The following is a 15,152-nucleotide window of genomic DNA, read 5'->3' as shown; positions in this document are numbered from 1 at the left end:
GCTCCCAAAGCAGGGGGCCCAGGTTTGAGCTGTGGTCAGGGAACTAGATCCCACATGACACAAGACCCAGTGCAGCCAAATACATAAAATTTTTTTAAATAAAAAATAAAATTTATATGGAAATACAATTGCCATGATTAGCTAAGGACACTCCTGAAGAGCAGTGTGGAAGGACTTGTCCTACCAGATATCAAAATTTGTTACAGTTGACTCTTGAACAATGTATGGGGTTAGAGACCCCAGCCCTCTGCATAGCAGAAAATCCAACTGTAACTTATAGTTAGCCCTCTGTATCCACAGTTCTACATCCACAAATTCAACGAACCTCGGATTCTGTACTACTGTAGTATTTCTTATTGAAAACAATCCATGCGTAAGTGGATTCATGCAGTTCAAACCTGTGTGTCGCTCAAAGTCCAGCTCTATACAGCTATAGAAATTAAGACAGAGGCTCACAAAACACTGATATGAAAAATGGTTTTGGGACAATTGAGCATCCATATGGAAAAAAATTCATTTTACTCACAGTATGTATAACTCACATATATCAAAAAATAAATTCCAAGTAAATTATATAGATCTGAGAGAGACAGGTTTAAAAATGTAAGTTTTAGGGACTTCCCTTTTGGTCTAGTGGTTAGGACTCCGCACTATCAAAGCACCAGTTTAATACTTGGCTGAGAACTAAGATCCCACATGCTGCAGGACGGCCAGTTAATTAAAACAATAAAAAGTACGTTTTTAGCAGATAATTAAGGACAATAGCTTCTTGGTCTCAGGATAAGGAAAGATTTCTAAAACGACATAAAAAGCACAACCATAAAAGAAAAAAAATTGATGTTTTTTGTTTGTCAAACTATCTGGCCATCAAAAATAGAATTAAGTTCTAACTTAATTTTAGTGATGGTTACATGAATCTATCCATCAGATAAAACAGTATAAGACTGCTTTCTAGCCTCTGCTCTCAGTAGGGATGTTCTTCTCCAGAGGTTCGAGTGGGTTGGGGCAAGCTGCCACCAGGCCTCTGAGGACCAGGTCCCTGGCATGCAGACTCCCTGGGTCTGGAGAGGTTCCTGTCACAACCCTGCTGGCCCGAGGTTTCTGCATCCTGAACACTGGAGGGCAGCATTCCGGCGTGGCCTCCACCACGTTGACGGTGAGAACTCAGGAGGCCCCAAAGAGGCCCCAGGTCTGCTTTCCACGTCAGGAGATGAGACGATGGGGGTGAGTTTATTGCTCATCGATTGTATGTCATGGAATTTTTAATAGAAGAGGGGATTTCTTGGGTGTGAAAGGGAATGGCTTCACAGTATAACTGCAGGTATGTTGACCTTGTCACAGTGTGAAATCAGGTCAACGCAGAAGTGCCACTTAAGGTTCAGATCTTGATAATTGTGTCATGGTGCAGAATTTGGCAGAAATGAATATCACCAGCCTTGCAGGTGAAAGATGGAGGTTTGAAGCACAGATGGCTGCCAGGTGAATACTTACTATCTGGCAGCACACAGATTATCTAAGGCTGTCCTTGGTGAGGACTTTGACAACTTGATTTCAGGAGCTGCTTAGAGTATTTAAAACTTCCAAGGTTACTATAAAATACTGCTTTTGGACAGTCCATAAATATAAATATAAAACAGTGGGGCTATAAATAAAATAATAATGCTTCTTGGGAAAAAAAAAACTGTATAGGATTATATACAAACATACACACAGGCTAAAAAGATGGTAGAAACTGAATACAATGTGTGGTCTATTTAAAAGTAATGGTCTGATGTCAACTTCCTAGTTTTTCCATCTTACATCCTCCATCTTACATTGGAGGAACCTGAGTGAAGGGTACATGGGATTCTAGTATTTTGCTGTTGTTTTTGTTGTTCATTCGCTCAGTCATGTCCAATTCTTTGTGACACCATGGACCACAGCACTCCAGGCTTCCCTGTCCTCCACTATCTCCCAGAGTTTACTCAAACTCATGTCCATTAAGTAAGTGATGCCATCCGACCTTCTCATCCTCTGTTGGCCCATCTCCTCCTCCCCTCAGTCTTTCCCAGCATCAGGGTCTTTTCCAGTGAGTCAGCTCTTCGCATCACATGGCCAAAGTATTGGAGCTTCAGCATCAACCCTTCCGATGAATGTTCAGGGTTGATTTTCTTTAGGATTGACTAGTTTGATCTCCTTGCTGTCCAGGAGACTCTCAAGAGTCTTCCCTAACACCACAATTCAAAAACATCAGTTCTTTGGCACTCAGCCTTCTTTATGGTCCAACTCTCACATCCTTACAAGACTACTGGAAAAACCATAGCTTTGACTGTACAGACCTTTAAGGGCAAAGTAACTTTCTGCAAGTCTGCAATGCTTTCAAAAGTAAAAGATTTTTAAAGACACTAGGAAGAGAGTTGAAAACAAATGCCCCAGTGTAGTGAAAGGATATTTGCAATACATATAACTGAAAAAATGACTAATATGTAGAATATAAAGAATTAACTAATTACAAAATAAGAAACTCTACATAGAGAAATGGACAATTTCAGAAAATAAATCAAGAAAGACAAATATGTCATATCGTGCATATGTGGAATCTAAAAAAAATTATACAAATGAACATATTTATAAAAACAGAAACAGATTCACAGACTAGGAGAATGGACTTATGGTTACCAGGGGGGAAGTGTGGGAGGGAGGGATAGATTGGGAGTTTGAGACTGACATGTGCACACTGTCATATTTAAAGTAAAGAACCAATAAAGACCTACTGTATAGCACAGGGAACTCTGCTCAGCACTCTGTAATAACCTAAATGGGAAAGGAATTTGAAAAAGGATAGAAAAAGGAAAAAACAAGAACACATGCCTGGGGTTTCTGAGCCACATTGTACCAGTTTGTCTGGTTTATACTAACAAGAATGCATTCTCTGGTGAACATCTTCTCTCTGGATGTGCACTGTATACCTGACTGACCCCCAATGAAAATCCTGGAATCCTAGGCTCAGATGAGCTTCCTTGATTGGCAACATTTTGTATATGTTGTCACACATTGTTCAGTTCAGTTCAGTTCAGTCATTCAGTCGTGTCCAACTCTTTGCGACCCCATGAATTGCAGCACGCCAGGCCTCCCTGTCCATCACCAACTCCCGGAGTTCACTCAGACTCATGTCCATCAAGTCTGTGATGCCATCCAGCAATCTCATCCTCTGTTGTCCCCTTCTCCTCCTGCCCCCAATCCCTCCCAGCATCAGAGTCTTTTCCAATGAGTCAACTCTTCAAATGAGGTGGCCAAAGTATTAGAATTTCACCTTTAGCATCAGTCCTTCCAATGAACACCCAGGACTGATCTCCTTTAGGATGGACTGGTTGGATCTCCTTGCAGTCCAAGGGACTCTCAAGAGTCTTCTCCAACACCACAGTTCAAAAGCATCAATTCTTCGGCGCTCAGCTTTCTTCACAGTCCAACTCTCACATCCATACGTGACCACTGGAAAAACCATAGCCTTGACTAGACGGACCTTTGTTGGCAAAGTAATGTCTCTGCTTTTGAATATGCTATCTAGGTTGGTCATAACTTTCCTTCCAAGGAGTAAGCATCTTTTAATTTCATGGCTGCAGTCACCATCTGCAGTGATTTTGGAGCCCAAAAAAATAAAGTCTGACACTGTTTCCACTGTTTCCCCATCTCTTTCCCATGAAGTGATGGGACCAGATGCCATGATCTTCGTTTTCTGAATGTTGAGCTTTCAGCCAACTTTTTCACTCTCCTCTTTCACTTTCATCAAGAGGCTTTTTAGTTCCTCTTCACTTTCTGCCATAAGGGTGGTGTCATCTGCATATCTGAGGTTATTGATATTTCTCCTGGCAATCTTGATTCCAGCTTGTGCTTCTTCCAGCCCAGCGTTTCTCATGATGTACTCTGCATATAAGTTAAATAAGCAGGGTGACAATATACAGCCTTGACGTACTCCTTTTCCTATTTGGAACCTGGAGCAATTAAGCATGTCTTATGTTACCCCACTGAGAGCAGATTCTTGGAAACCTGGCCTTCTGATTTCCCCATGCCTATTTTGCTAATTTTATTTTGTTGTGCTTGTTCAGGCGCTAAGTCGTGTCTGACTCTTTGAGACCCCATGGACTGCAGCATACCAGGCTCCTCTGTCCTCCACTATCTCCTGGAGTTTGCTCAAATTCATGTCCATCAAGTCGGTGATGCTATCTAACCATCTCATTGCTATGTTATGTAATAAACCATAACTAGGAACCCCATAAAAGAAATCAAAATGACCAATAAGTACACAACTCCATTTATGATCAGAGAAATTAAAACCACAATGAGAAGCGGGTACACATGCCTCAGACTGTCAAATAAAGTTTATATCAAGTGTTGACAATGACATGAACACCTGGACTTCTCGTAAACTTCTGGTGAGAGTGTACACTTGGAAAGTAGTCCAACATGATCTACTATATTTGAAACATATTTAAACCTTTTAAGATATTTAAACCTTAGACAGCATGTTAAAAAGCAGGGCATTACTTCACCAACAAAGTTCCATATAGTCAAAACTATGGTTTTTCCAGGCTTTGGAAAGGAAATTGGTCCTGAATATTCATTGGAAGGACTGATGCTGAAGCTGAAGCTCCAATACTTTGGCCACCTGATGTGAAGAACTGTCTCACTGGAAAAGACCTGATGCTGGTTTAAGATTGGAGGCAGGAGGAGACAATAGAGGATGAGATGGTTGGATGGTATCACCAACTCGATGGACATGAGTTTGAGCAAGGTCCGGGAGCTGGTGATGGACAGGGAAGCCTGGTGTGCTGCAGTCCATGGGGTCACAGAGCCGGACATGATGGAGTGACTGAACTGACTGAAACCTTTTGATCCTTGTGTACGTTCAGTCGCTGAGTTGTGTCGGGCTCTGCAACCCAATGGACTGTAACCCATCAGGCTCCTCTGTCCATGATTTTTTCTGGCAAGAATACTGAAGCATGTTGCCATTTCCTACTCCAGGGTATCTTTCCCACCCAGGGATCAAACCTGTGTCTCTTACACCTCCTGCATTGGGAGGAGGGGGCCCCTCCTCCTCCCAATGTGTAGCCTGGGAAGCCTCCATAATACACACCTGATCTTAGCCAAAACCCTGGTCACACACCCTAGAGAAATTCATGTGTGTGTGTACTAACAATCATGTAGAATAATGTTCACAGTAGCATTGTCCATAATAGCCAAAATGCTAAATACAACCTAAATTGTGCTGTCTTGGGGATACTAAACAATTGAAAGTGAATGAATTAGAGCTACACATAACAATAAGGATAAAACTTTAAAACAATGTGAGTGAAAGAAGCCAAACATAAGTATATATATTCTTGGATTCTGTTACATCAAGTGAAAAAATACAAAGGAAACTAAACCATGATGTGTGAGGAGGTATTTTTACATGGTTAAGTTCTGAAGACTGTAACAATAAAGTCACTTAAAAAATTTATTTATTTATTATTTTTGGCTGCGCTGGGTCTTCACTGCTGCGGGCAGGTTTTCTCTAGAAACAGTGAGCCTGGGCTACTTTCTAGTTGCCGTGTGCGGGCTGCTCATTGTAGTGGTTTCCCTTGTTGCACAGCACACGCCCTAGGATGTGCAGCCTTCAGTTGCTCCAGCTCTTAGCACACAGGCTCAATAGTTGTGGGCACACGGGCTCAGCTGCCCCGTGGCATGTAGAATCTTCCCAGACCAGGGATCAAACCTGTGTCTTCTGCATTGGCAGGCAGCTTCTTAATCACTGGACCACCAGGGAAGCCCAGAAAAGTCACTTTTTTTCATGGAGGAGGGGACTGTGATCAGCTAGGGGAAAAAATGAGGACTTCTGGGTACTGACAACATTCTATTTCTTGGCCTAGTTATCGAATACTTAGGGATTCACTTTATGTTTTTCATTAAACTGTACATTTGTGTTTTCTGTATCCACATTGTAATTTATAATAAAATGGTTTAAAGTGTATAAAACACTCACCATGTAGTAGATACTCAATTCAGGGCACCCAGTATGACATTAAAAAAAAAAAAAAATGGAGGCAGCTGATTTGTGACAATCTCCAAGAAACACAGCCAAGTGGATAAAGGAGCAGAAACCATTTGTGCACTATCCTCTACCATTGGTTTTAAAACTGTGTTACACTCACACACACTGCATGTGAATAAAACATCTCTAGAAGGCACTATCAGAAGCAGTGACAGCAGTAACCTTCATTGTGCAGGGTAACAGGGCTGGGGACTGGGTGGCAGGCCACCTTATTTTCACTGTATACTGTACCCGTTGAATTATATGCTATGTGTATATATTTCCTATTTTAAAAATTTAGAAATTTAAGACATATAAAATCACTCAAAATCAATAGGTAATAGGTAGCTCTTTATGCTCAGTTCTTCCTCTTTTCTTTTTTAAATTTATTTGGCTGCACTGGGCCTTAGTTGTGGCATGTGGGATCTAGTCCCCTGCAGAACAGGATCAAACCCAGGCCCCAAGCCTTGTGAGGGTGGAGTCTTAGCCACTGGACCACCAGGGAGGTCCCCTCCGTAGCTTACTGTACTTCAAAGGAAAACTTAAGACAGAAGAAAAATTAAAACGAACATTTTATGTATAAAATACTTTATATAATTAATCAAGTACCTCAATCATAAGTAGCTTTGTGAGGAGGCAGAATTACATCCATTTTACAGACTGAGGAGGCAGAATTACATCCATTTTACAGACTAGTAAACAGATCTTTAGAGGGATTAAGTGACTTACCCTAAGTCATAGCCAATTCGTGACAGAACTGGAACTCATTTTTATGCCTGCGAACTCCATGATCCTTCTTCTCTATCACGCTGACACAATATACCCTCCTAAATGCCTTTCACCAAAAATATTTATGTGAAGAACAAAAAACACACCATCTGTTACTTTTCCCTTGTGTGTGGGGAAGGTTCTCTATTAATTATTAAAGTCACTTTTTAAGTGAAGACAAAGAAACTTATTGAATGGCACATTGCACTATCAGAAGTACTAAAACATCTTATAGGATTCATACTTCCTATTACTCCCAGCTTGGGTATTAGGGAGATATACTTTTCTCTCACTCTCTTGTTGTTTAATGAAGGCTGAGGAATTATCCCATCTCTTAATCAAAAAAGACATCTTATGCAGCCAATACAAGAGAGTAATTAGATGTAACACTTTTCAAAGCATTTCCAAAAATTTTTGTCAAATTCAATGAGATCACCAAATACTACTTCCCATAGAAAGTAATCTTGAAAATTCACTCTCAAGAGGTGCTTTGCCTGAAGACTTCTAAAATTTATTCTGTTTATTTACGATAAATAACAGCGTTACAACTACTGTACAACTTTCACATACAATATCTCATTTGATCCTTGAAACAAGCCACCAAGACAAGGAGGGACAGAAATTTCCTGACATTCAATAGATGAAGAAACTGAGGCTCTGGGAGGTTGGGTGTTTCCATGGTCACATGCCCTCTTAGCTGAATATTCTCTCCAACAAAATATGTGAACTTATCAGGGTCTAAATATTCAACTTGTCGATTACATTGGCCTTTTCCTTCTTGCTCTATGCCTTTAATTCCCTTTCAGAAAGGAAGATTTAGGACCTAAATAACATCCAATCCTAATCAATTGTAACTCTGCTTAGCTTTCTGAGATCAGATGGGAAATAGAAATCTATTTTCTTACCCATAAGAGTAAAATGAGCTTGTTTAAATTACTGGATAAAAATCTACATTTGTCTATCACTGATATTAAAATACTTATAAACTATGTAACTACTCTATATCCTAAAAACTACAGAAGTCTTATAAACTTGAAGTTCAGGATGACAACCCAGACTACAGAAATTAAAAATTAACCTGCCAAAGCTCAAATTCTGGTTCTGTATTTTCTCAGCTGTGTGATCTCCTGCCCAAATTTCTTTACCTCTTAGAGCTTCATACTCCTTATCCCCAAAGTAGGGGTTTTAAAAATATTTTCTTAAGGATTAAAAGAAATATTGCACTTACAGCATTTTGCATAGTGTTTAGCACTTAAATATTGATAACTTAGCACTGTTATTATTATTGGTATTTAACATTCAGCAAACTAGATTTACTGATTTTCCTACTCAATCCATAAATGATTGCACTTTGGAATACACTATAATTTACCTAATATATTTGACTTTTAAAAATACTACGACCACCAATATGTTCAATTCTCTTTAGCAGTTAGCTAGATACCACTTTTCTAAATCTCAGAAAAGGAGAGCTGCAAAAGTTACTCCATCAATCAAGGATGAGGCTGAAATTGAGAGCTGCTTTTAATGGATATGGACTATGATACATACAGAAAATTTGCTTGAAATGATATGTAACTGCAATGTGGTGGAATGGTGATGTCTATCTTGATAATGGACTGATGTAACCTGAAGAAGGGTAGGTGTTACAGCAGTATTACAAGCCCTGTGAAAGAGATGCATGATGCAACTTCAATTGTAAGAACGGAGTCAACACTGAGTCACCAGCATAACCTTTGAGGAGCACTAAAGGAGAAAGAAAAATTCCTGAGTACTGACTCCTAGGCTCAGCATCTTAGTCAACTGTGCGTAAGATGTTTCAGTGCTATTTGGACATAGTATTGCTCATACCAATGAATCTCAGGAAACCATTTAGTGCAAAAAATACTGGAGTCACTAGCTCCTGACTGTGGTAAGTCCCACAAATTTTCTGTAAGCATCTCAAAATATTTTGTATCAGGCCTTTGTATTCAGGCCTCTAAAAATTTGTTGAATAAGTGAACTTAATTTTAAAAAACTGTTGGGAGCCTCCGTGGCAGTTCAGTAGTTAAGACTCTGTGCTTCCAATGCAGGGGACATGGGTTTGATCCCTGGTTAGGGAACTAAATACCCCACATGCTCTACACAGAGGCCAAAAAATAAACAAATTAAAAAACTTATTATGAGCATTGGCTACAGAGTCAAGCTTACTTGGATATCAATAATAACTCTATCACTTAGCAGCTCTGTGACAATTCATCTCTTTGGTCTCAATTTTCTCATCTATAAAATGGGAAATGCCAAGTATTGAACTGTAAGGACCGAAAGGTAAAAGAATAATGCTTGGCACATAGTAAGGCTAAAGTAAATAGCAGCCTTTATACTTTTTGCTACAAGAGTATGGCATTATCCAGAGTTCTTTGTCCATTAAATATGTTTAGCACAATCAGACCTTTTCCAGAAGTGAAAGTAAAAAGGTATCAATAAAGGATGAAGAAGGCACTGTAAATGATAATCTGAGCCACAAAAGGAAATGATGGCAAGGAGAGGGAAGACAAGGGGTGACAAGCTAGAAAAATGATGCATCCCAAGGTGGGAGTGATGGCATTAGCACGCTCTCAAGTGCAGGACTGCCATATGTGTAGGGGACTCTGTATGGGGTCCAATTACTTTGGTCAGGTCTGTCCCGGGACTTACCGTGGGGCAAGGCAATGTGGGGAGACCTGGGAAACACAACGGGATAGCGGATGCCGGGGCATGGAAGTAGTAGGAGAATGATTCGCGACAGGGCAGTGCGCAGCCTAGGTCCCAACTCGAGAGCTGCGGCCTGATGAGCAACAAAAGACCCCAGGACACTAGTACCTGTGGCAGCTATAAAGGACAGAGAAATTTGTTCGGAGGTGATCACAACATCTACGCTGACACCTGCCTGCCAGGGACGGGATAGAGGCGGGGAGGAGAAAACAGCCGCTTCCCTAGAGAGGGACGGACGAAGGTCATGCGGGCGGGTCGTGGAGAAGGCACGGACTCAAGTCCTACTGCCTCGAGGGTATCCGGCACGCCGGACGGGCCCCTATCCCCTCAGGGCCCAGCGTGGAGGAGGGACCTCAGCTGTTACCGGCGGAAACCACCTCGGGGTGAGAGATCCCGTCACTGACAGGCAGCTGCTAAACCAACAGGGCTGGAGCCCGAGGCGGATGTTGTGTCTCATTGGTGATTGTTGTGCGGGCCCAACAGCCAATGAGTCAGCCCGGGGGGCGTAGCGATGACGTTAGCTGCGGAGGAGGCCGCTTCGAATCCGCAGCGGCCAGCTTGGTGGCCTGGACCAATCAGTGACGTCCAACGAGCTGCGCCTTCGCCAATCGGAGGCCTCCACGACGGGGCTGGGGGGAGGGTATATAAGCGGAGTAGGCGACGGCGCGGTAGACGCTGACCGAGACATCACAGATACATCAACTTAAGCTTTTCGTGCGTTTGAGAGGTAGGTTCTGCGGCCTGTCTTTTCGGACCTGCCCTTCGCATTGTCCACTGTTCTCCTGATCCGGGGCCCTGTCATCCTCAGCTCAGTAACCTCGGTGCGCTCCTGTGTTTGCGGCCTGTGGCTGGTTTTCCTGCGAAGCCCTATAGCTGTCTGCTGACCGACTGGCCGACGGCGCTGGAAAGATGAAGCTGTCCCTGGTGGCTGCGGTGCTGCTGCTGCTGCTCGGCACGGCACGCGCGGAGGAGGAGGACAAGAAGGAGGACGTGGGCACGGTGGTCGGCATCGACCTGGGTACCACCTACTCCTGGTAAGTGGGGTTTGGGGAGAGGGGAAAATGGGGCGTGGCCTCCTGGGCTGCCCAGAGCATCGTGGTGCTGATTCCTTCCGTTCGGTTTTTTCCGCCAGCGTTGGGGTGTTCAAGAACGGCCGCGTGGAGATCATCGCCAACGATCAGGGCAACCGCATCACGCCGTCTTATGTGGCTTTCACTCCTGAAGGGGAGCGTCTGATCGGCGATGCAGCCAAGAACCAGCTCACCTCCAATCCGGAGAACACAGTCTTCGACGCCAAGCGACTCATTGGCCGGACGTGGAATGACCCGTCCGTGCAGCAGGACATCAAGTTCTTGCCTTTCAAGGTTCGAACCGGTTTTTTTCTTCTAAATAGATAGTGGGTGATGGTGATGGGAGTATTTAGAATTAAAAAGTTTAGGCACAAGCAAAGGGGATATAGATGTCGTGTGTGTGTAATTTTATTTTATACTCCTAGTATATTTCAGAACTGAAGATAGTAAAGTTGGCAAGGAAATTTCATGCATAACTATTCTGTCGACAATAGTTTAGGATTAAGAGACTGATTAAAACTGAAGTGGCTTATAATTGTAAGGCACTTTCTACACCTTAAATATTTCTGCCCCAAATATTCAGCTCAAAGGGTCCAAAATAAACCCAACTTTGGAGAGCGAAGTGAGTCTCAGTCCTCTTTTAAAGTTTAAAATGTCATTGCTTCTATGTCTGAAAATAATAATTATTCTCTCAAATTTAGGTGGTTGAAAAGAAAACTAAACCATACATTCAAGTTGATGTTGGAGGTGGGCAAACAAAGACATTTGCTCCTGAAGAAATTTCTGCCATGGTTCTCACTAAAATGAAGGAAACTGCTGAGGCTTATTTGGGAAAGAAGGTAGGTATTTTCTAGAACCGTGTTGAGCAGTTTTATTATTACCGTTTCTGATCGTGTCGTGTAGATGCTTTCATCATTTTAAAAGTCTGACATCCATGTATATCAGTTTTAATTACTTGCATGTTTTATTGGAGATCAAACAAAATACTAGGGTCTTTTCATTTATCACTGCTTGCAAGTCCACATACATATAATTATGTATCTTAAAAATAAAGTGATAGTTTGACTGTAACTTAAATAAAGGTTAAACTGTATGATAAAACATGTCTAACTACCTTTTGTTATCATTTTAGGTTACTCATGCAGTTGTTACTGTACCAGCATATTTCAATGATGCCCAACGCCAGGCAACCAAAGATGCTGGAACTATTGCTGGATTGAATGTCATGAGGATCATCAATGAGCCGTAAGTGTTAAATTCAAAAGTATGGCACATTTGCCAAATGTGGAAAGGTAAAAGTTAAGTAAATTTTGTTTTTTCTTTCTCATTCCCCTAACAGTACAGCAGCTGCTATTGCTTATGGCCTGGATAAGAGGGAAGGGGAGAAGAACATCCTGGTGTTTGACCTGGGTGGTGGAACCTTTGATGTGTCTCTTCTCACCATTGATAATGGTGTCTTTGAAGTCGTGGCCACTAATGGAGATACTCATCTGGGTGGAGAAGACTTTGACCAGCGTGTCATGGAACACTTCATCAAACTCTACAAAAAGAAGACTGGCAAAGATGTTCGGAAGGACAACAGAGCTGTGCAGAAACTCCGGCGTGAGGTAGAAAAGGCCAAACGGGCCCTGTCTTCCCAACATCAAGCAAGAATTGAAATCGAGTCCTTCTATGAAGGAGAAGACTTCTCGGAGACCCTGACTCGGGCTAAATTTGAAGAGCTAAACATGGTATGTTCCTTGTTTCGCTAATGAGATCTAGTTAGACTCTGAGTATGGGACAATGCATTTAAGGATTTCAACTATTTGTGGGTATGACGGGCATCATCACAGTGATTGTGTCTTTTACTCTAGGACCTGTTCCGTTCCACCATGAAGCCTGTCCAGAAAGTGTTGGAAGATTCTGATTTAAAGAAGTCTGATATTGATGAAATTGTTCTTGTTGGTGGCTCTACTCGAATCCCAAAGATTCAACAGCTGGTTAAAGAGTTTTTCAATGGCAAGGAGCCATCCCGTGGCATAAACCCAGATGAGGCTGTGGCATATGGTGCCGCTGTCCAGGCTGGTGTGCTCTCTGGTGATCAAGATACAGGTAAGTCTGTCAGCATTGTCCACAGTGTTTCAGTAGCTGAATGGGAAAAGTATTAGCTGTTGCTTTAGAAAGCAATAGAACACAAGCAGCAAGCTCAAAGAGCTAGTGAAGGGTACAGTGATGACAAGACTTGGAAGTCTCAACATCCTTAGCAGCTGTATTTAATTCACTGCTTCTGAAATGATTTTGCATAGAACCTAACTAAGTGGCAAGATGGAGAAGATGAAGTTTTATTGATCATGGGGACTGCTTGGTATTGCTCCTATGACTCCTGAATTGGAACTTACCTCAATTAACTTACTTTTGCCAGGTGACCTGGTACTGCTTGATGTATGTCCCCTGACACTTGGTATTGAAACTGTGGGAGGTGTCATGACCAAACTGATTCCAAGGAACACTGTGGTGCCCACCAAGAAGTCTCAGATCTTTTCTACAGCCTCTGATAATCAACCAACTGTTACCATCAAGGTCTATGAAGGTAATTGCTTACATTTGTTAATACCATGGTATGTGTTTGAAGAGTTTGACTTTTTTTTTTAATATACGCTGTTGAAATGACTAGGGAAAGAGGTATCTGCTGTTTTCAGGTGAGAAGACCTTAATTTAGTGTTGTTTGGTAGAGCAAGGACTAAAATCTGTTTTTTATCTGGCACTCTTTCCCATTAAAAATGCCTTCTGAGCTGGCTTCTAAAATACAATAAGCAAAGTTCATACTGCTATAAAATAGACGAAATTCGATTAACAGTACTAGTAACTTAATTCACTGCTCTTTTCAGATCCAGTACCACCCACTCGAAGTTGATAGAGTGCCCTTGCCACTGCAGACTTAAAAGTAGAAATCCAAATGTACTAACGTTTATCAGTGACAACTAACAATTTTTGTGTGTGTGACTTCTAGGTGAACGACCCCTGACGAAAGACAATCACCTTCTGGGAACTTTCGACCTGACTGGAATTCCTCCTGCACCCCGTGGGGTCCCACAGATTGAAGTCACCTTTGAGATAGATGTGAATGGCATTCTTCGAGTGACAGCTGAAGACAAAGGTACAGGCAACAAAAATAAGATCACAATTACCAATGATCAAAATCGCCTGACACCTGAAGAAATTGAAAGAATGGTCAATGATGCTGAGAAGTTTGCTGAGGAAGACAAAAAGCTCAAGGAGCGCATCGACACAAGAAATGAATTGGAAAGCTATGCCTACTCTCTTAAGAATCAGATTGGAGATAAAGAAAAACTGGGAGGTAAACTTTCCTCAGAAGATAAGGAGACCATGGAAAAAGCTGTAGAAGAAAAGATTGAGTGGCTGGAAAGTCACCAAGATGCTGACATTGAAGATTTCAAAGCTAAAAAGAAGGAGCTAGAAGAAATTGTTCAGCCAATTATCAGCAAACTCTATGGAAGTGCAGGCCCGCCCCCAACCAGTGAGGAGGAAGCAGCAGACAAAGATGAGTTGTAGACACCGCTCTGCTAGTGCTGTAATATTGTAAATACTGGACTCAGGAACTTGCGCTAGGAGAAAATTGAGAGAACTTAAGTCTCGAATGTGATTGGAATCTTCACCTTGGAGTGGAGTTGAAAATGCTATAGCCCAAGTGGCTGTTTACTGCTTTTCATTAGCAGTTGCTCACATGTCTTGGGGTGGGGGGCAAGGAGGAATTGGCTATCATCAAAAGCGGGTTAAAAAAAAGCTGGGTTAGGGCGTGTGTTCACCTTGAAAATGTTCTATTTAACAATTGGGTCATGTGTATCTGGTGTAGGAACTTTTTTCTACCATAAGTGACACCAATAAATGTTTGTTATTTACACTGGTCTAATTTTTGTGATAAAGCTTCTAATTAGGTTAGTCATTTAAGGTTAGACTCTCATGTGTTGGGAGTGTTCAGGGTTTTGAGGTAAGGAAACATTTCTGTAAATATTCAGTCATTTTGGGAAACCTGCTTAACCTAATCTAAGAAAAGGGGTGGGAGGTTGGTTCATCCATATGCTTAACTAGGCAATGACCATTTCAAGAGCGGAGTTTTCTTGAGCATAGTTGAAACGTCCTGCTTCCCCTTACCTTTGAAAAACTTAACAGTGGCCTTCTATTTACTCATAACACTTTACAACTGCTTGGATTCTCTTGAGATTTGATAAGTGATGAATCACTGATAATTTTACACACTTGGATTCAGTTCCTAATTTTAGGATGTGAGGGTATATTTTTGAATCTCAGCCATGTCAGTCTCTACCTCTGGTACAAGAGTGGGAACAATTAAGTATGATTAATGAAGGGCAGGCTGTCGTGCTAACATGAAATCCAGTTCAGTCCAAAGATAGACATTTTATACATGGGGCAACCAGCTGCAAGGTTAATTTGTGGAACTGAGACCTGATGTGTGATTTACTCTGAGGCCTAGACCTCTGTTGTGTTGCCCAAAGCATTTGGACAGGAGGTTC

The 15,152-nt window shown here is 41.8% G+C and overlaps 1 protein-coding gene across 1 annotated transcript; it reads left to right on the top strand.

Annotated features, from left to right (window-relative positions):
- The first annotated feature begins 10,146 nt into the window (after window positions 1–10,146).
- On the top strand, window positions 10,147–14,519 carry HSPA5 (heat shock protein family A (Hsp70) member 5). Its single transcript, XM_006049265.3, has 9 exons — window positions 10,147–10,277; window positions 10,359–10,584; window positions 10,683–10,914; window positions 11,322–11,459; window positions 11,753–11,865; window positions 11,960–12,350; window positions 12,474–12,711; window positions 13,022–13,189; window positions 13,610–14,519. Exons 2-9 carry the CDS (start codon window positions 10,460–10,462, stop codon window positions 14,170–14,172), a joined length of 1,968 nt encoding a protein of 655 aa, XP_006049327.1. The 5' UTR covers window positions 10,147–10,277; window positions 10,359–10,459; the 3' UTR covers window positions 14,173–14,519.
- Window positions 14,520–15,152: the final 633 nt, after the last annotated feature.

The sequence above is a fragment of the Bubalus bubalis genome, chromosome 12 (assembly GCF_019923935.1).
Source record: "Bubalus bubalis isolate 160015118507 breed Murrah chromosome 12, NDDB_SH_1, whole genome shotgun sequence".
NCBI classification, from domain to species: domain Eukaryota; kingdom Metazoa; phylum Chordata; class Mammalia; order Artiodactyla; family Bovidae; genus Bubalus; species Bubalus bubalis.
Note: the sequence above shows the minus strand (reverse complement) of the source record. Positions and strands in the feature narration are given on the sequence as shown.

Excerpts from the sequence above, each read along its gene's own strand:
- HSPA5 (XM_006049265.3), top strand. The coding sequence starts at position 10,460 with ATGAAGCTGTCCCTGGTGGCTGCGGTGCTGCTGCTGCTGCTCGGCACG. Across the intron at positions 12,712-13,021 it reads CTCTGGTGATCAAGATACAG|GTGACCTGGTACTGCTTGAT; the intron begins GTAAGTCTGTCA and ends TACTTTTGCCAG. Across the intron at positions 13,190-13,609 it reads TACCATCAAGGTCTATGAAG|GTGAACGACCCCTGACGAAA; the intron begins GTAATTGCTTAC and ends TGTGACTTCTAG.